Consider the following 19,475-nt stretch of genomic DNA (forward strand, 5'->3'; position numbering starts at 1 on the left):
TGCTCTATAAATAAAATATATTATTCATTATTATTATTATATTGTTTTTGCTCCCATGCCTGACTTTCCAGCACCTGTTCCCTAATTGCTTACCTGGTATCGACCCAACCTCCCCCCGACCATCGCTCTGTCTCAGCCCCAGTAAATCAAGTTCTGGATCCAGTCTCTGCTGTCATCCTCTGACCGGCTATAACTTGCAAAATAAAGTACAAAAACCTGCAGCCCTGCAGCCCACCTGACAGGCAGAGCTCAAAGATGGGGAACAGCTGAGTGGGAGAGAGAGTCTCCAGCCTGTGATTCCTTTGACCTGTTTGCTGCTGAACTTTGCAACGTTTTTGGGTTCAAGAATTGTGGGTCCGAGTCAACAAGGGGACTGGTGGGACTGAAGCAAGGTGTTCAAATGGTGGCAGATTAGTCTATGGATTTCCGCACCAGAACCAGCCAAAGAAGTTGAAACAGTTCAGCCCTCTGTGAGGTCTTCCTCCATGGTTTGGCTGACTATATTAAAGAGGAACTGGTCCCACATGACACCACCCTCACCTTGGACGGGGTGATTGACTTGGCCATCCGCATTGACCTACGGATCCAGGCCTGTCGACGACAGTGCACAACACTTTTTTTCCACTCAACGCCCATGGGGGTACTGCAGCAGCCAACTCCACCCCACTACGTCTCCAGCTGTCCAGCAAAAGCCAAAGCTCACCCATAGTTGGGGAGACCCTGGTGAGCTCAACTGCCCTGTCACCTACCCAAAATCAGAGACCTCTATTCCAAGGCCAGTTTCTCCTTCCAGATGGCCCCAAACCTTGGCTATCTTCATTGACTCTGGGGCTGATGCCTGTTTTATTGCTGAGGAGGTGGTCCCTCAGCTAGGTTCCTTTGCCTCATCCAGTTCCTGCTAGAGTCTTAGATGGACAAGTCTTGGGCACTGTCACGTATCAGACCTCTCCTGTTCACCTGATGCTTTTGGTAATCATTGCGACAGTCCAGTTCTACCTTCTAAGCTCTTCCGGCCTGCCTCTCATCCTGGGATATCGATGGCTCCGTCTTCACAACCCCCACATCGACTGGGTCACTGGGGCCATCCTGGAGTTGAGCTCCTTCTCTCATCAAAGGTGCCTGCAGCATGCCACATCTCCACTTCACTCCTCCAGCTCCTGCTCCAACTTTTCACCTAACCTCCCGGGGTGCCACCTGAGTACCATGATTTCCGTCAGGTCTTCAGTAAAGCCAGAGCCACATCTCTGCCCCCACGCCACCCCTACGATTGTGCCATAGATCTCCTGCTTGGTACTTCACCTCCCAAGGGGTGCCTGTACTCTCTGTCTGAGCCCAAGAGAGAAGTCATGGAGACGTCCATCAATGACTCCCTGGCTGCTGGTCTCATTCGCCCTTGTTCATCTCGTGCTGGGGCTGGTTTTTTCTTTGTTCAGAAGAAAGACGAGACTTTAAGACCCTGCATCGACTACAAAGGACTGAATGATATCACCATAAAGAACCGTTACTCATTTCCGCTCATTTCCACTGTCTTCGAACAGCTCCAGGGGGCCACAATTTTCTCAAAGCTTGACCTGCGCAACACCTACAACCTCATCCACATCAGAGAGGGAGATGAATGGAGGACAGCATTCAACACCCGAATTGGACACTACAAGTATCTTATAATGCCGTTCGGCCTGACCAATGCCCCTGCCGTTTTTTCGAGCCAATGATAAACGATATGCTCAGAGACATGCTCAATCTATATGTCTTTGTTTACCTCAATGACATCCTCATCTTCTCCCGGTCCAAGGAGAAACACATCCATCATGTCCAGTCCGTCCTTCAGCGCTTCCTGGAGAATTCCCTGTATGTCAAAGCAGAAAAATGTGAATTCCATGTCTCTTGAGTGTCTTTTCTGGGGAACATTGTGACACAAGGCAACATCTAGATGAACCCAGCCAAAGTCTCTGCTGTCACTTCCTGGCCTGTTCCGGAAAACCGCAAACAGCTTCAGCGTTTCCTGGGGTTGGCAAACTTTTACTGTCCCTTTATCTGCAACTACAGCTCCGTGGCAGTCACCGCCCTGACCTCCTCCAAAGTGCCTTTCCAGTGATCCCCCACCAGCAGTATCAGCCTTCAAGACCCTGAAGGATCGGTTCACCTCATTACCCATCCTCCTGATGCCTCACTCCAAACGGCAGTTTGTGGTCGAGGTGCACGCCTCAAATGTTGGAGGGGGGGAGCTGTTCTGTCTCAGCGCTCTGGTATTGACCATAGGTCCATCCCTGTGCCTTCTTCTGTTGCCGCCTGTCCCCCGCTGAGAGAAATTATGACATTGGCAACAGGGAATTGTTGGCAGTTATGATGGCATTAGAAGAGTGGTGCCATTGGTTGGAGGGCACCAACGATCCTTTTCTTGTATGGACAGTTCACAAGAATTTGGAATATATACGCTCCGCTAAAAGACTTAACTTTCATCAGGCTCGCTGGTCACTGCTTTTTACCCGGTTCAACTTCACTCTCTCTTACCGTCCAGGGTCCCACAATGTTAAGGTCGATGTCAGTTCCAGAGGACGGAGGATCCTGTGGACAAACCTGAATCCGTCCTTCCAATGTAGTTGCCACATTGACCTGGGACATAGAGTAGAGGGTGAGAGCAGCTACAAAAGGCCAGCCGAGTCCAAGCTGCTGACCGCCTAACTGTCTTGTCGTATCTCCAGCTGTGAAGTCAGATGTGTTACGATAGGCCCACTCCTCTAAGCTCTCCTGCCACCCTGGTGTTCTAAGGAGACAGCATTCTTCGTTTCTGGTTGCCCACCTTGCAGGAGGATGTCCAGGAATTCCTCGAAGCCTGTCCAACCTGCAATCAGCATCTATCCTCCTGCCGGCCTCCTGCTGGGCTGCTTCAACCTCTTCCTGTTCCTCATCGCCCATGGTCCCACATATGTTTGGACTTGGTTACTGTTCTACCCACCTCTGATAGCCACACTGTCATCCTCACCATCGTGGACCGCTTCAGCAAAATAGTCCACTTTGTGCCTCTACTCAAGCTCTCCACGGCTAAAGAAACTGCCTAGTTGGTCCTGCTCCATGTATTCTGCCTGCACGGCCTTCCTGTTGATGTGGTGTCGGACCGTGGTCCCCAGTTTTTGTTTGTGTTTTGGAGGGAGTTCTGCAGTCTGCTGGGTGCCACCTCCAGTCTGTCCTCTAGATTCCACCCTCCAATGGACAGAGTGAATGTAAGAACCAAGAACTGGAGACAGACATACGGTGAATGGCCTCCCAGAAACCCTCATCCTCATCGTCACAACTACTGTGGGTTGAATCTGCTCACAACTCCCTTGTCTGCTCTGTCACTGGCCTCTCTCCATTTCAGCGTGCATACAATTATCAACCACCACTTTTCCCAGCCCATGAGAATAAGATTTCCTTACCGTCTGTCCAAGCCTTCATCCACCGTTGCTGCAGAACATGGTTCCAAGCTCCCTCCACCCTCCTTTGCTCCATGGGTCACTATACTGCCACTGCCAATCGCCGCCGTACACCTGCACCTACCTACCAAGCAGGACAACGAGTGTGGGTCTCCACCGGAGACTTGCCTCTTCGGGTGGAGTCCAGAAAGATGGCACCAAAGTTCATCTGGCCTTTCGCGATCCAGAAGGTCATCAATCCAGTGGTAGTTCGGTTGAACCTCCCACATTCCATCAGAGTTCACCCAACCTCTTTTTAAGGTTGGGTTGGGTGGTGATTAAAAAGAGAAAAAAAAAAAAAAAGAGTTCACCCAACCTTCCATGTATCCAAGGTTAAGCTAGTCGCCAACAGTCCCATGGTCCCTCCGGCACCACCTCCTCCCCCTCCGCATATCGTAGATGGTGGCCCAGTGTATGCAGTGCAGCTCCTTATTCGCTCTTGTCGGCACGGTAGAGGTCTCCAGTACCTTGTGGACTGGGAGGGTTATGGCCCAGAGGAAAGGTCCTGGGTTCCTGCTCGTTGTATTGTAGGCTCCACCCTCGTGACCGACATTCATCGCCAACCCCCCGACCAGCCAGCCAAAACTTTGACTCATCCAGGGACCCACATCTTCTCCCCGCCCGTTCAGGATGTTGGGGACCATTCTTAGGTGCAAGTCTGGTTCCTGCTCCACCAACAGACCCACCTGATAAGCTACTCCTCTCCAGCTAACATCCTCTGGGAACTTATCACGCTCTGGATCCAGTCTCTGCTGCCATCCTCTGACCTGCTATAACCTGCCAAATAAAGACTGTTTAAATACAAAAACCTGGTTAATTTGTGGTGCGATTGGGTTCACTCCATACCCGTTACAGTTACAGTTGTTGAAAAGTCAGTACCCTCTTTTTTATGTTTTGTGTCCGGAAGATATTACATAAATATACAAATATGAAGAAATAAGTCAAAAATGAAAAGGCCATGTCGGCAATATGAAGTACCCCATGATTCAGTAGTGTGTGTAATTCAGTAATTCATGAGTGAATTAATACACTTGATACATCGACCTTGTAGTCCAAATTATCTCGGATCCCAGCTTTCCTATTTCTACTGGCACTACCCTCAAAGAGCGCCTGGCTTTGTATACTGCCTACTTCTTTGTTTGTTTCTATGCTTGTTGCTTTGTTTGTATAAGGTGTGACAACAGATTATTAAATCATAATCCATTACTGAAACTTTTAGTTGCCTTATCAATAATCAGTGGTTTCAGTTTCAGAGTGCTGCATAGTTTGGTAGCGCCCGAGGAAATCATGGCATTTATATTTTCCTGATGCTCACCAGGAGCTTAGCAACACATCTTTTCACTATGACACCTCTGTAGGTTTATCTGGCCAAGAGTCATTTGAGGCTGTAACTCTCTGACAGCACAGAGAGACCCAACTTTCATTCTCAAAAAGAAACTTAAATGGGATCAGACAGAGACAGTGACATCTTTGAAACTCTGCTGAGCATCTCTGACTACAGAGGGGCGATTCCCTGAGTGCAACACAGCACCCTGATGGATCTCTCCTTATCTCTGAAAGCATTTTGCCACCTGCTGACTGTTTGCAAAAATCACATGGCTAATCACGTTGGAAATTAACCTTCAACATGCAGTATGTGAACAGTGCCGCAATGAAAGTTCTGTTACCCATGGGGGGCAAAAACAGTCACATTTGAAAATCACAACCTGAAAGACAATAATAATTCTCTGACTTGAAACTGAGCCTTGAAAAGGGAGAACGTTAATTTAAAAAAGCAGATGTAGGAAGCACATGTCTGAGCAGCGTGAATCCTGGGAAAATGAAAATGCATGAAATAATTAAAAGCTTTGATTTGGGTGCAAATGCAAGACTCAACATTAAAGTGCTGCAGAAACATTGCTGGTGGAATTAAGCATATTATTAATGTCAGTTTACTTCAGGCTATTACATTTCTGAGGTTGATCCTTTGATATCTTCCAAGTCATTAATATTGCACAGTGTAGCTGAAGTCTCAATCACGAGCTCTACCGCTATAGTCTGGAAAATGCTACTTTTTTCATCAGAAGCAAATATTTCTTACAGAAAAAGCTGCAGAAAACATCAAACCAGCAGCCAGCAACCATGTGCGTGTGACTTTGAAACTTCCAATAACACCACTATCACTCCGTCATGCATCCATCACCATCCCGGTGGCATTACATACAGTATGTCCTGCAGTGTGTATACAAGTGGGTTAATTAGAAGATTCATAAGTCAATCAGAGATCATTAAAATACTGGTGAGCTGTTTCAATGCGCAGGGTTCAGAGTGAGAAAACATCAAAGAGTTTAAACTGCAGGCATGAAAAGCATGGGAAATGAGTTTTCAAAAGGAGAGGCGCTGGAGGAGCCTGGAGCAGGGGGGTGGGGTGTCTTACTTTCTCTCAGGTACACAGAGCCTCCAAAGAAGCTCTGAAACCCCCATCAGCTGCAGGGGGGTGAGGAGCAAAAATGAGCTCAAACAATTTTGCATTGCTCTTTCTGTTAAAGGATCACGTTACAACATTGAAATCAGTTGCTATGCTTTTTATTATGAGGAGACCTTTGCCTGTGCTGCTGCCCTCACTGAATATGCCTGCTTTTTAATCAAAACAAACAAATCATATGTATGAGATTACATTTGGCACGAATGTGATTGCAATTAGATGAGCTGCACAAAATGTAAAAACAAAGGCAACCTTGACATATGTCTGCACGTTGGTCAACATTGGGCCGCAACAGGTAAGTGCCATCATGGTCAGATCATCATCGACGTCGTCATTTTCATCCAGACCTATCATCTACATCTAAATTGTCTCATCCACGCCTGGTCCACAAAAGTGGCATCAGAATCATCATCAACAGATACAAAGCAAACAGCTCTTTATTTGGGTCAGACACTTCCCTGGCGCACCAAAACAAAGCCGTCACGCATCCTGACTCACCAAAACAAACCCATTCAAGTGTCAGGACGCAAGAAGCCGCGGGCGATTCTCCGGCCCACTTCAAAGAGTGACAAGCCCAAGCACATTTTCCACAACTTTTTCCATGTATATTCTAATTCAATTTCCATTTCCCACATCCTTACAGTCATCTTCCGGATATAAAGCATGCAGGAACTCACCCGCATCCCGCAGCTGCTCGTCAGTGGACTTGCACGTGCATCCTTTCATCTGCTTTTCTCCCTCGGCAGTTAAACCTCCGTCACACAGCAGACAAGAGAGTTGCCGTTAGTTCCGTTTGGGAAGATAACCAGAAGTCCTTTTGGGAAAGGGAACTCGGATCCACACTCCTGTGCGCTGCCGCAACTCACAGAGGGAGCTCCTTATGATTCCTGACAGGCGAGAGAGCGCAACACGGCTGTGCAGGGCGCACGTTAAACTGACACTGTGAACCACATGACACAAGCTTTCACCCACACTGCTCACTTCATCTACTGCAGGCAAAGGAGGAGGCAAAAATGTAGAATTCCTCAGGAAATGTAATGTGTGAAATCCTCTACTAAATAAAAGGCACTAATTATTAGTTATTAGTATAGAGGCATTATATTCTTAGTCTAAGAATATAATGTCTAAAAACATTTGGAATTGAAAACAAAAACTGTCTTCATAAAAGTGAGGTCTGCACGTTTGATTTAAACTCCTTTTCAGGATTTTCATAACAACAAATCACCTCCTCTTTTAATCAAGTCTAGTGTTTGTTTGTTTTCTGTTTATGTTGTGGGGAAATTCTGGTCCCTTCACATTAAGGTGAAGATTTGTAAACCTCAGTCATGCTTTTTTTTTCTTTTTTTAAATTTGTAAAAAGTCATTCTCCTGGAAACTACTCAGAACATGCTGTAGAATACTTGCTCAGCCCTCTTCTAAATGTGCCGTCATGCACTAGAACTTTTTTTCTCTCTGGACATCATTTGGCCTAACCCTCTGGGAATTTACTGGAATGCACAAGTTCGGACCAGCAACTATCCTATTTTAGTAAAATTTTATCACCTTTCAATGTAGAAAGTGCTTCACAATAAAACACAGGACAAATCATAAAATATAAAAACAAATAAAAACAGTAAGTGATATGTATATAAAACAAAAAGAATTACAGCTAAATGGTTCTAAAAAAAATATGGGTTTTGATGATTTTAATTTGCACAAGTCAGAACAGATGTGCCCCCTCCCTGAATTCCAGAGGGAGGGGGCAGCAATGAAGAAGGCTCCTGCATCCTGAGGTTCAGTGTTTGGTTCTGAGGGCGATGTAATGGAGGTTAGGGTCAGAAGAATAGAGGCTGCGCAAGGGATTAGGATCGTGGAGGTTGGTGAACAAGGAGAGGGCCTGTTGATATAGGGCTTTGTGAGTGACAAGAAGTAGTACGAATTTGCTTCAATATAGGCAGCCAGTGGAGTTTTTGAACAACTGGGGTGATGTAGTCATGGGAGTGGGCCATGTTCTTTAAATTAAAAATGGTTGTTTTGGTGGTTAAGTTATTATGATATTCAAAAGTGTGGGTTCCTGTCAGAGGTGACCTCAAGATTTCGGATGTGCAGGGAGGGGGAAAGGGCAGAATTATCAAAGGTGAGTGAGAAGTTCTGTTTGATTTTGGTGACTTTTGGGCCAGTGAGGAACATATTTGTTTTATGGTGGGGAAACAGTCCTTAACAAGGTTGCCTGCTAAAACAGCCCCTCTAAAAATAAAGGATAATAATCCATAAATCTGATCAACATTTTTTTATTTTAAGCAAACAAATCTTGGTCCATGAAAAAAGACCATTGTAATTCCTAAAACTAGCAAAATAGTCAAAAAAAAACTATTTTAATGGCTGGATTTATTCATCCCAGTGACAAGCTCTGATATGACTGATCCAGATATGAGGGTGAACTGAAACAGGGGCTGTGAGGTGAAATTGAGCAGAAGGGAACAGGGTATGTGTATAGCAGCCGAGCAGTGCAGTAGTAGTTCCTGGTCTTGATGCTCTGGCCCCTCACAAGCACCACATTGTCAAAAATCTAAGTGTGACCCTTGACGGGAGTCACTGAAGCCCTTCCTGTGATAGAGGATAAAGTCACCTTGAGAAAGCCATCGACACATTTAGCAGTTCCTGGCTTGATTATTGTAATGTTCTTTATTTTAGAATTATCAAAACTCCTCTCTATTGCCCACATCTTGTACAAAATGCTGCTGCCCACCTGTTGTCAAACACTTGGAAATATGACGTGTTATAATAGTTTCTGTTATTTGGTTACAATGTGTTACAATGGTGCTTTGCGCATTTCATTTTTCAGTGTGTTGCACTTTTGGAGTCTTAACTCAACTCCTTTTGATAAAATTTTGTAATCTCTCCAGAGGAGGGACACAGGGCGCCAGTTCTTGATGTCCTAAGATCACCTTTTTTGGGCAAGAGGGTCACAACCGCTCTACCACAGGACACTGGCAATGAGCCTTCAGCCAAGCTCTCGTTAAAAACCTCCATCATGTCAGCTGATAAAAGGTCCCAGAAGGCCATATAAAATTCCACAGTAAGGCCGTCCAGGCCTGGAGCCCGCCGTCCCTGCATCTTTGTCATGGCAGCGTGCAGCTCCGGCTCTTGGAGAGGCCTGTCAAGGAGGTTGTTTGTGGCCTCTGAGACTTCAGGCAGGGTGCCACAGAAATCTTCTAATAGTTCCCTCCTCTCATCATATTCGCTTGAATAGAGTTTGGAGTAGTACTCTGTAGCATATTTCCTGAGCTGGCCAGGCTCTGTTATCTCCTGCCCCGTGTCATTTAGGAACAAATACAGTATATACATTTCCTCTCTGCATTCTGCTTTTCCAGGCTGAAGAAGAAACTGGATGGGGCATCCATCTCCGCTATATTCTGGATCCGTGACTTGACAAATGCGCTTTGTACCTTAGTACCCAGCAGGTCTCTTAAGGCCATTTTTTTGGACTTGAGGATTTCAACATATCCTTGATTTTCTGTGGACACACTTAATGTTTCAAAGTCCACAATCTCTCTCTCCAGCTCTCTGATAGATCTACATACATTGCGTGTGACATCGAGCGTATACTGTTGGCATAGAAGTTTGACTAATGTCTTTCCATGGTCCCACCACTGCCTAAGTCATTCAAAATCCTTTTTTCTGTCTAAAACTATTCCAGAAAAAAGTAAAAGCCTCTCTAAAACCCTTATCAAATGTTAAAACAGAGTTAAAATGCCAATAAGCACTTTTAGGTAAAATATTTTTTATAAACACATTACATACAACTAAAGAATGATCTGTAAAACCAGCTGGTGTAATGCGACAACCTTTGCATACGTTAAAATTATTCTTAAAAACATAGAACCCCCCACTTGCAGACCTATGGTGGCTCAGAACCCCCTTTCCCTCCCATTCTCTCTCCAAGTCAGGTGCATCGCCTACATTGCTGTGTGTCTCTTGTAGAAACAATACATCAATATTCTTCATCCTTGCTACGTCAAAAACCAAAGCCCGTTTCTCTGCCACCTTGGCGCCGTTTACATTCAGCGCCCCCACTTTAAAAGAATTGGAGAGGCTAAAAAAACATATATACATATATATATGTGTGTCCTTGGCAAACTTCAAGCCTTCAATACCATATGATCCCAGGTTTAAATACCAAAGCTTCCTTGGAAAACACTGTAGAAAATGTTATAAGGCTTAATGAGACTAATTATGATAAGATCACAATTGTACACAAAAAGAAAGACATTTACTGCTAGCAAGTCCTAACAAGAAAACTAATTATATTTATGCCAAGGTTATGTATTAAAATAGTATCAGAAAGTAACAAATCCAAGTAAGAATGAACTGGATTTCATTTGTGAAAAAGAATTTCTTCATGAATAAGCACAATGTATGACCATGAACTGTGTGTCAAAGGCACCATCGTCTTGGTTGGACGCTCTGATGGCCATGACCAAGTAAATGTTATGATAAGAAAAAAGAGGACTTCAATATTCTCACTGAAAATAAACAGCAGTCTCATAAAGCGATGTTGGTTTATGTGGCACTGAGCCCAAACCCTATTCATCCACCTACCCCTAACATCCCCTTGTCCAAGGTCGGTTTGCAGACTAGGCAGAGAGGCCCAGGCGTCCCTCTCTCCAGCCACCTCCTCCAGCTCCTCTGAGGAAATACTGACGTGTTCACAGGCCAACTGAGAGATATAATCCCTCCATCATCTCCTAAAAAATGAAATGTCCACCATGTTTTTTTGTTTGATTCAGTATGCAATTGATCAAGTAAAGCATTCTGGGAAATTTTCTCTGGCCCTCCGTCGGCGAGTCAGCATCTGAAATCCCTCGCTCTTAAGGGCTAGATTCATACCCCCATGGCTGCCCATGACTTTGGGGCATAATGAATGAGGTCCAATGCAGTGGCGGCTTGTCAATAGGGGGCGCTAGGGCCCTATTGACAATTACAGGGAAAAAAAAAAAAAAAAAAATAAAAAATTTTGTTTTCTGTCATTCTTCATCCAATCTGATTGATTCATGAGCTGTCAATCAAAGTCACACCCCTGATAGTGTAGACGCGCGACTGCATCTTTCACTCGCATACAAACGGAGTCACAGCCATAGACATCTATCCGTATCCGCCCCATGCAGCTGCTGCGATACGTCAACGTCGCCGCCATATTGAATGTGGCAAGACTGCACTGTAAACTAATACAAGTAAATGGACTTATTTTCATAAAGTGCCTTTCTACAATGAAATGTACGTTTTACGTCTCATTTATTCATTCACACATGCACTAATATACTTGGGAAACAGTTAGGCACCAAATATAATATATTTAATTTTTTGAGATGGCAAAAATAAGAACTTTATTGATCCCACATCATGTTATATCAGCTATAGAGAACAAGGTAGTGCCGAAAAAACAATATATATCCCCCCCTCACAAAAATAAAAAAAATAGAGAAACATATTTTCTCAAATTTAAAATTTTGCAAATAACAAAATAACATATTTGAACAATTTTTCAGACAATATCTGTCAATATCTCTATATAATAACTGAAAAAATCTGAAAAATTGTTCAAATATGTTATTTTGTTACTTGAAAAATTTTAAATATGTTTATGTAAAATATGCTACATGGATATGTAGTATATGTATATGTATATGTAGTATATGTAGTGGTATGTAATAAAAAATAACAAAAAAATGTATGTTCAAGTAGAGTTTATAGTTGAGTTGTAATCCCCACTCACCAGTGCGCCCCCCCAAAATTTTTTATCACCAGCCGCCACTGGTCCAATGGATGGTAAGTAACTAGACGTATCTGTATATATATTATTCCACATAGACATATATACATAGACGCCGCATTGACTGACGCTTCCTATTGGGGCCGACGTCGGGCGTGGCCGCCATCTTGGATCGGTGGCGCTTTGACTCCAGTGAGTTCGCTTCTATTGAGGAAGGAGGTGTATGCACAAGTAAAATAACTATAACTCACTTAATTTTCAACCGATTTTCACGCGGTTTGCTTTTTTACAAACGGCAGACATGTAGCTATGATACAGGATGCTTGATGTACGTTAAAAATGCAGGCTTTCATGCTAAAAAACGTTCTGCAGGTAGTCACACTACTGGTATGCTGGTTATTCAGGTATATATATATATATATATATATATATATATATATATATATATATATATATATATATATATATATATATATATATATATATACATACATACATACATACATACATACATACATACATACATACATACATACATACATACATACATACATACACACACAATATACACAATACAAAATACAGTATAGCATATTTATGAATGTATTAATATATTTTAATAACAGACTTAACAAACTTAAAAACAAAAAACATAATGGCAGGTATGATTAAAAAGAAAAAAAAAGTTTTGGACTCAGAAAAAAATCATCAAGCTTAACTATTTACACAGCAAATAACACAGAAATGGTAAATGTAAATGGAAGCCAACACAGGGCAGGATGAGATCACAGAAAACACTGTCAAGGCTCAGGTGTAGCTGCATTTCCTACCAGAAGTCAGAGGTAATGGGTTTTCACAATCAAACTGTCAACCAGATAATTATTCAAAGAAAAAGAACAAACAAGGACTGTCATGTCACTGACTAATCCCCTGCCAATAGCTGCCATTAGTATTTCCCTAAGACAGACTTAACTCCCACCATCATTGGAAAAATTGGGCCATCTCGTACATTTCAACTGCCATCTACTCATCTAGAGAAGCCAATTAACCAGAGTCAAGCCTCTCGCTGAAGAGAGATGATAAATATTCCTGTATTCACTATCTGCTGGCAGCTCAAGAAATGGCACACAGCGCATGTCCACCACCCCACCCACCCAAATCAACCACCGAGGCGTGGTGTTTGGACTTTAGGACATTCAAAATTTAATTTAGCAAACTGGACTCACATCAACACAGAAAGTATTTAACATATGAGTGAGACTTGTGAAACTTGAAAATGGCATCTTATAAAGCTGAGAACAGATTAGGATCGTGACCTGCACCCTCAGAGTGCATCACTCAACAACCCGTGAAGACTCCGCAAACATGTTGGAGGGTGTGAATCAACGTGGAAAAGTTAGGTTTGAAAAAATATGACAGAATCTCTCTCTGTCTGCCTGTTTCTCTGTCTGCCTGTTTCTCTGTCTGCCTGTTTCTCTGTCTGCCTGTTTCTCTGTCTGCCTGTTTCTCTGTCTGCCTGTTTCTCTGTCTGCCTGTTTCTCTGTCTGCCTGTTTCTCTGTCTGCCTGTTTCTCTGTCTGCCTGTTTCTCTGTCTGCCTGTTTCTCTGTCTGCCTGTTTCTCTCTGTCTGCCTGTTTCTCTGTCTGTCTGTCTGTCTGTCTGTCTGTCTGTCTGTCTGTCTGTCTACCTGCCTGTCAGTCAGTCTCTCTGTCTGTATATTTATCTGTCTGTTTCTGTTTCTCTCAGTCTCTCTCTCCATCTCAGCTAAAACCCTTGAAAAAGAACTGTTTTACACAGCTTCTTGCGTGTGCTGGCACTCTGTAACTCCAGGGTAGTCAATTTTGCAATGTGATGCAGCCGTAGTTTGAGAAAGACAGACACAATTAACGACACAAGCATGAAATGATGGTTTTCGATGCCAAATTGTGTTTCTTCAATGTGCTCCGCAAGCAAAAACACATCCTCTGAACCTATCTCAGCCCGGACGAAATGGTTCACAAAAGACATGCTGACACCTTGGCCTGAGTTTTGGCGGATTGCACGCTCTGCTGCTCTAACCACCTTAACTGTTCCTTCCGAGGGGATCATCAGCCCGCCATTGTTTTTAAGCATCAGCAGGTGGTAGCTCTGGTCAAAGGATGAGGGTACAGCAGCTGCAACCAGGCTAGCACGGCACACCTCACAGGACAGCTTTTTCAGAACTTGTCTAACAACAAATCCTGAAATGTACACCAAGGCATTGTCAACAAGACTGCCAAAGCGGGTGGGCAGGTAACTATGGTCACCTACAACTGCGGACATGTTCGCAAACGGGGTCGGAAGCTCTTCTTCTGCTGCTAACGCAGAGTAATTGTCTAGAGCTGACAGGGACACAGTCTCGTCTTGCGCTGCCACGTTGCCTGAGCTATTTGGTGAGACACCACACCTCACCATCAGACGCCGGAAAATGGCCTGGAACTGCCCTGCAGTTGGATTATTATTCCAGCCCCCTAAAAGATAAAAAAAACATGCACACACTTAGGTTACATAGATATTTAATAGGGCAAGTCAAGGACTAAAAAAGAGATTATAAATGTGAAATTTCTACCTGATGCCCTGACAGAGTTAAACAGAAGCTCCAAGTGATCTTGACTGAAGCGGTATGTACAGACGTAACGCTGAACATGGAGTAGGTCAGGAATCATCATCAACAATGTGTCAATGTTGATGACGAAGCCGATGACTGACAAGTACCTTCAAAAGAAAATATTTTACTAATATGATCGTGGCAAAACAATTCACCTCAAGAGCACCTAGTAATTTTATTTATTGAAAGACATTGACGTTTCTACAAATATCCATGAGATGTGACTCAATACATAGTGACAGGGATGGAGACAGAAATACATCTTTTGCTCCAATAACATCCCTGGTTGGTTATGTTAAATTATTTAAGTACACTACAAATCTACTGAAAAATTACTGGGTGCTTCTTAAGAGTATAAATCAGTGTCAGGATTAGGGTCCTTGAAGTAAAATAACTTACCTCTCGGATGCTAAAGCAACTAGGGAACGATATTAAAACTGAACTGGGAAAACTTGAACACAAGAACGTGCCATACATACCATTTGACACCTGTATGACCTGAAAAACACTGGACACAAGAAGATTCCAACAGAAACAAAACTGCAGACATCAAAAGGTTTTGCACAAGTGCATCATATGAATATGCATAAAAACACACATAGCCTACTTATAATATCAGGAGACTTCAATCATGTGACCCTCTCCTCCAACCGGATGGGATTTACCATTCTAAACAACACGGATCACCCACTTTATAAACTCCTTGATGGACCAAAGAAATAACGGTGGTGGACGGCTTCTCTCTCTTTGCTGCAGGATGGAGAGATATGTAGATATCCCTTTTGTGATGAATAAAGTAATCAGAATCTGAATTTGGGACACCTGTATGATCTGAAAAACACTGAACAGAAGAGTCAACAGAAACAAAACCGCAGACAGCAAAAATATCAGAACAAGAGAACAGAGCATCATATGAACTTGATGCGCAATAAGAGAACAAAGCATCATATGAACTTGATGCGCAACAAAAGAACAGAGCATCATATGAACTTATGATGTCATGAACTTTTCATTCGAACCATTCACTATTTTAAAAGACCTCTTTGATTGGTGAAGGGGTGTGCCATCTTTCATCCGCAAACTGAGCAAGTATGCCCTGCCTCTCAACAAGAATTCTGCTCTCTCTGTCCAAGTTAAAGCACCCAGAGGAGCTTTGAATCCTTTGCCACAGGGATTGCGACTGTTCAGGATGTCAAAGAGCCTGTCAATCATCTAAAAAAACAAATGGTTCTATTTACTGAAAGCCTGCATCTATCATAACAGGGTGTCTGCAGGTATCAGAGTACACTACATTATCTAATTTCAATATATACAAGTAAACATTTTAGTACTACTGTACGCTTTGCTTGGATTTCCCTCTACAGGTTAAGTATGAAAGGTAAGTATGAGAGTTGGGTTTCACGTAGAATATGAAATGTTATAAAACAATGTTTGCATGTTGCATTACCTCAGTGAATTCAGCTGTTGCTTCACAGTGTTTAAACTGTGAATAGCCAAGGTCCCTCAACGTGCGCAGAGCCACCGTTACAGAGCGACTCAGTGTTTGCGCAGCCAGGGACACCTTCATCTTCTGTCCATCAAAGTGGACATGCTTGCTTGTGATCTTGTTGGCAGCATGCAGTCCATCTTTTGTCTGGACATTGTTAAGATGAAGGATGTATGACCAGTTGATTCCTCCACTGGCGCTGGTTATTGGACTGTAGGCCTGCAACATGTTGCGTGCTAGCTTCAGCATGTGACATGCGTCCATCAACACAAAGACCCTGTCACCAGTCACTGGATGTTGAAAGGAGGTTTGCAACGGCTGAAGAGGGTTTCCTTTCAGTTGGCACCCGAGTTGATTACACATGTTGACGTTGGAGGCATGCCCATCCATTGTCATGCAGACCACTCTTATGCCATGTGCATGCAGTTGCTCTAAAGCATGGACAACCAGGACCTTCTGTGTGTCTGGTGACAGAGACTTTGTGATAAAGTAGGCAATTGGAGCTTTCCAATGACCCTGTAGGCCAACCACCATAAAGACTAGCACCTCTGTGGCTACATCAGTCTCATTGATACCATCCCCCATATCCACAAATCCAGACATTTTTTGTGTATGGGGGTTGTACTGGACATGCTTTTTGATGGCCATGGCATCCAACATTAGTCCCACACAACCATACTTGGCTGGGTCTTCTTTTTTCTTTCTTTCCAACATGTCCAACATCATCATGTTGAGTCCCGGCTTGGCATCCACTGATTGCATCCACCTTTGCGAAAAGAAAACAAATAGCTATTTAAGCACTTTGACCCTGGCATCCCTATTGCGGGCACTTTTTTCTTTCATTTAAAAAAAATTACTCTTTTTCCAAGACTTACAAAAATAGTGAATATAGCAGATCTACAACCTCACGGCCTGTACATCAGTTTGCTGTTTGTCGTACAACATATTATGTAGGGCTTAAGTGGTTCAAGTATTTGAACCAGTATTTTTAAATATATGTGTAATCAAACAACATGAACAACACCTTTGCAATGTGTGTGGATGTGGGAGGGGAAGATGCAGAGACTCCCTCAGGTAAGTGTACGTTTTTGGACCATGGAGGTGGAGTGTAAGGGCAAACTCTCTCTGGTCCTTGGTGTAGTCATGGCCCCTCTTCTGAAATAGGTCTATCTGAAGATCTGAAATTCAGTTGGTACAAACTAACTAGTAAGTCCCCTTGAAATAATACTTATATGAACAAAGAGTGTTAACACAACATATACATAAAGTTGTATTACCATGTAATTTTACCTGAGTAAAAATCAAGCCTCTCTTTCAAATCTTCAGCTATGAGGTTCTTTTTCTGAAGATCCTCCAGAAGACCTTTTACTGTCTTCTTTGCCCTCCTTTCTCGGGCCTGAGCATTTGCCTTCTCCCGCTCCAGACTCTCCACTCGAGCCAAAGCTTCTCCAAGTCTGGCCTTCAGACAATTGGAATCTGGCAATGCATAGAGGTGGTCCTAGTGGAAAGAAGGAGGTCATACCCGTAAATACCACTGCGAGCACCATGGGTATGAGGAAGAGAGTGTGTGTGTGTGTGTGTGTGTGTGTGTGTGTGTGTGTGTGTGTGTGTGTGTGTGTGTGTGTGTGTGTGTGTTACTGCATTGGGCTGAGGTTCAGCTTCAGGCAAATGCTGAGAAAGGTCCACTTCAGCTTTTCTTGCCACTTTTGTGGTCCTGGTTGCTACTGGCTGAAATGGAAGAAACGCAATACTTTAAAACAACTTAATTAAAAACTATTTCAACAGGTGTTAGGATCGCACAGTGTGCATTGTAATACACAATACATCATTGATTTCTAAACATGCAGAAAGAACAAACAGAAAAAATGTTCAGCAAAGTGTGATTGTTCAGACATATTTTTTGTTAAATGAAGACGGAGATTAGATTTCAGTTTTGCTTCATCTTTACTTGACTTCACACATATAGAGTTCATTCAAGACAAACATTTTAGAGTAGTAGTAAATAAACCACACCCCCCAGATGATCAGTTCATTGATAACTGTTGTGCCGATGACAGGACCTCACTGAAGAGGTGCACTTGTTTTGTGCACCAGGATAGCTGCAACCGTGGTATTAACTACCTATCAAGTTCTTACATATGAATCATAGACATCTAGGTAAGCAAATAGTGTAATAATACACCTACTCTTTGGAGATGAGACGGGAAGTTGAAAAGAGATGGTATGGCACCATCTCTAAGCCGGACAATCTGACCCGTCCTGTCAAAATGATACGGCTTGAAGTGCTCACTGCACAGCTTTGTGTGCTTTGTTGCTGTGAAACTTTCCCTTCGTAGAGCAACTTCCCACTGCCTCCTCAGACTCTCATTTGTGGGAAACCTGCAAAATGTGAGAAATCCAACTAGAGATGTAAAAGTGCATACACTATAACATATATAAAAGAGAGGGAGTAACATTGCATTAGCAACCACATGGCTGATGACAGCAGCTGTGTTACTACATGAGCAAAATATTTAAGACTTGCAAAATATTAAAAAGATAATTGTGAATAGAAAGAACACAGTAACACAGTAACACAGTGTCAACAACAGTCTCAAAACTACAACCTGACAGTCTTTGTTATTAGCCAGCTAATTTTATTGTGTATATTGTGTATATACTGTCCATATTTTGTAATTATATATATCTTTTACTTTTTTACCTTTTTACCCCCTTCCCCGCATGCGTGTGTGTGTGTGTGTGTGTGTGTGTGTGTGTGTGTGTGTGTGTGTGTGTGTGTGTGTGTGTGTGTGTGTGTGTGTGTGTGTGTGTGTGTATATTAAGTGTACTGCTGCTAACACGGGAGTTTCCCCATTGAGGGAGTAATAAAAGATTATCTTATCTTATCTTATTAACTACAACCACATTCATAATGACAGTTGCTGTCGTGAAGATAAGTTTGTCATAAAATGGGTAAAAACGAGAATATAACGCTAGACGAAAATCTCTATTAAGGTTTACATGATTTATAAATTCTCAGCTTTGACAGCTGTCACTATCACTAGCTTGATCTGGCTATGTAAGCATTCTTCTAGTGGACAAATAACGGTAGTTACAGTAATATAATGTTATAAATGACCACACACAACTAAATTATTGTTCAATCTTACTTGTGAAAGGTAATCCCACGCGATCTGGTCTGAAGTGATCGCTGGTTATTGCAACCGTAGGCGGCACAAAACTCAGGCATCTCTCTTTGCAACCGGTTACAACTCTCCTCTCTGACGCTGCATCCACCGATCCAAGATGGCGACCGCACCCGACGTTCTCAGGCAGTCAATGCGGCGTCTATGTATATATGTCTATGTTATTCCATATATATGGAAAAATGTGTCCTAAATTGTACAATATGTTAATGTTATGTTAAGTGTTGTGATGGACAGTGATGACAGCCAATAAGATGTCCTGAAGTTGACATGTGACGTATTAATGGCTGTGTCTAAATAAAGCCTCACAGAGAGTGAGTTCCAGTCACGAGCAAGAAAGATGCTTCCGTTCATAGTTTCCTCAGTCATTATTATTTTCAGTCTAGCACTGGGTGCACATGCAGAGCTGTTGTGCTATCCGACTCTGACAACACTATCTGCAAAGCAGATTCAAATTTGTACACAGAACGTCTTGATTTCTAGGCTGGTTTAACTGGTGAGTGAGGTCAGA

General features: G+C 43.0%; 2 protein-coding genes across 3 annotated transcripts; both read right to left on the reverse strand.

The window, feature by feature from the left end:
- Positions 1-13,419: 13,419 nt before the first annotated feature.
- LOC133461251 (uncharacterized) lies at positions 13,420-15,966 on the reverse strand. The gene is made up of 2 exons (XM_061742098.1): positions 14,255-15,966; positions 13,420-14,156 (listed from the first exon to the last, which is right to left on the reverse strand). Exons 1-2 carry the CDS (start codon positions 14,352-14,354, stop codon positions 13,432-13,434), a joined length of 825 nt encoding a protein of 274 aa, XP_061598082.1. The 5' UTR covers positions 14,355-15,966; the 3' UTR covers positions 13,420-13,431.
- A 65-nt stretch (positions 15,967-16,031) lies between these two features.
- On the reverse strand, positions 16,032-19,009 carry LOC133461252 (THAP domain-containing protein 6-like). 2 transcript variants are annotated; one of them, XR_009784174.1, is made up of 6 exons: positions 18,929-19,009; positions 17,966-18,158; positions 17,418-17,507; positions 17,057-17,277; positions 16,804-16,957; positions 16,032-16,545 (listed from the first exon to the last, which is right to left on the reverse strand). XR_009784174.1 is itself a non-coding variant. In XM_061742100.1 (5 exons), exons 1-5 carry the CDS (start codon positions 19,006-19,008, stop codon positions 16,505-16,507), a joined length of 612 nt encoding a protein of 203 aa, XP_061598084.1. In that variant the 5' UTR covers position 19,009; the 3' UTR covers positions 16,032-16,504. The 2 variants fall into 2 exon arrangements, 1 of the variants encoding a protein (XP_061598084.1); XM_061742100.1 differs by lacking the exon at positions 16,804-16,957 and having other exon boundaries at positions 17,070-17,277.
- Between the last annotated feature and the right edge of the window lie 466 nt (positions 19,010-19,475).

Source organism: Cololabis saira, chromosome 15 (assembly GCF_033807715.1).
Source record: "Cololabis saira isolate AMF1-May2022 chromosome 15, fColSai1.1, whole genome shotgun sequence".
NCBI classification, from domain to species: domain Eukaryota; kingdom Metazoa; phylum Chordata; class Actinopteri; order Beloniformes; family Belonidae; genus Cololabis; species Cololabis saira.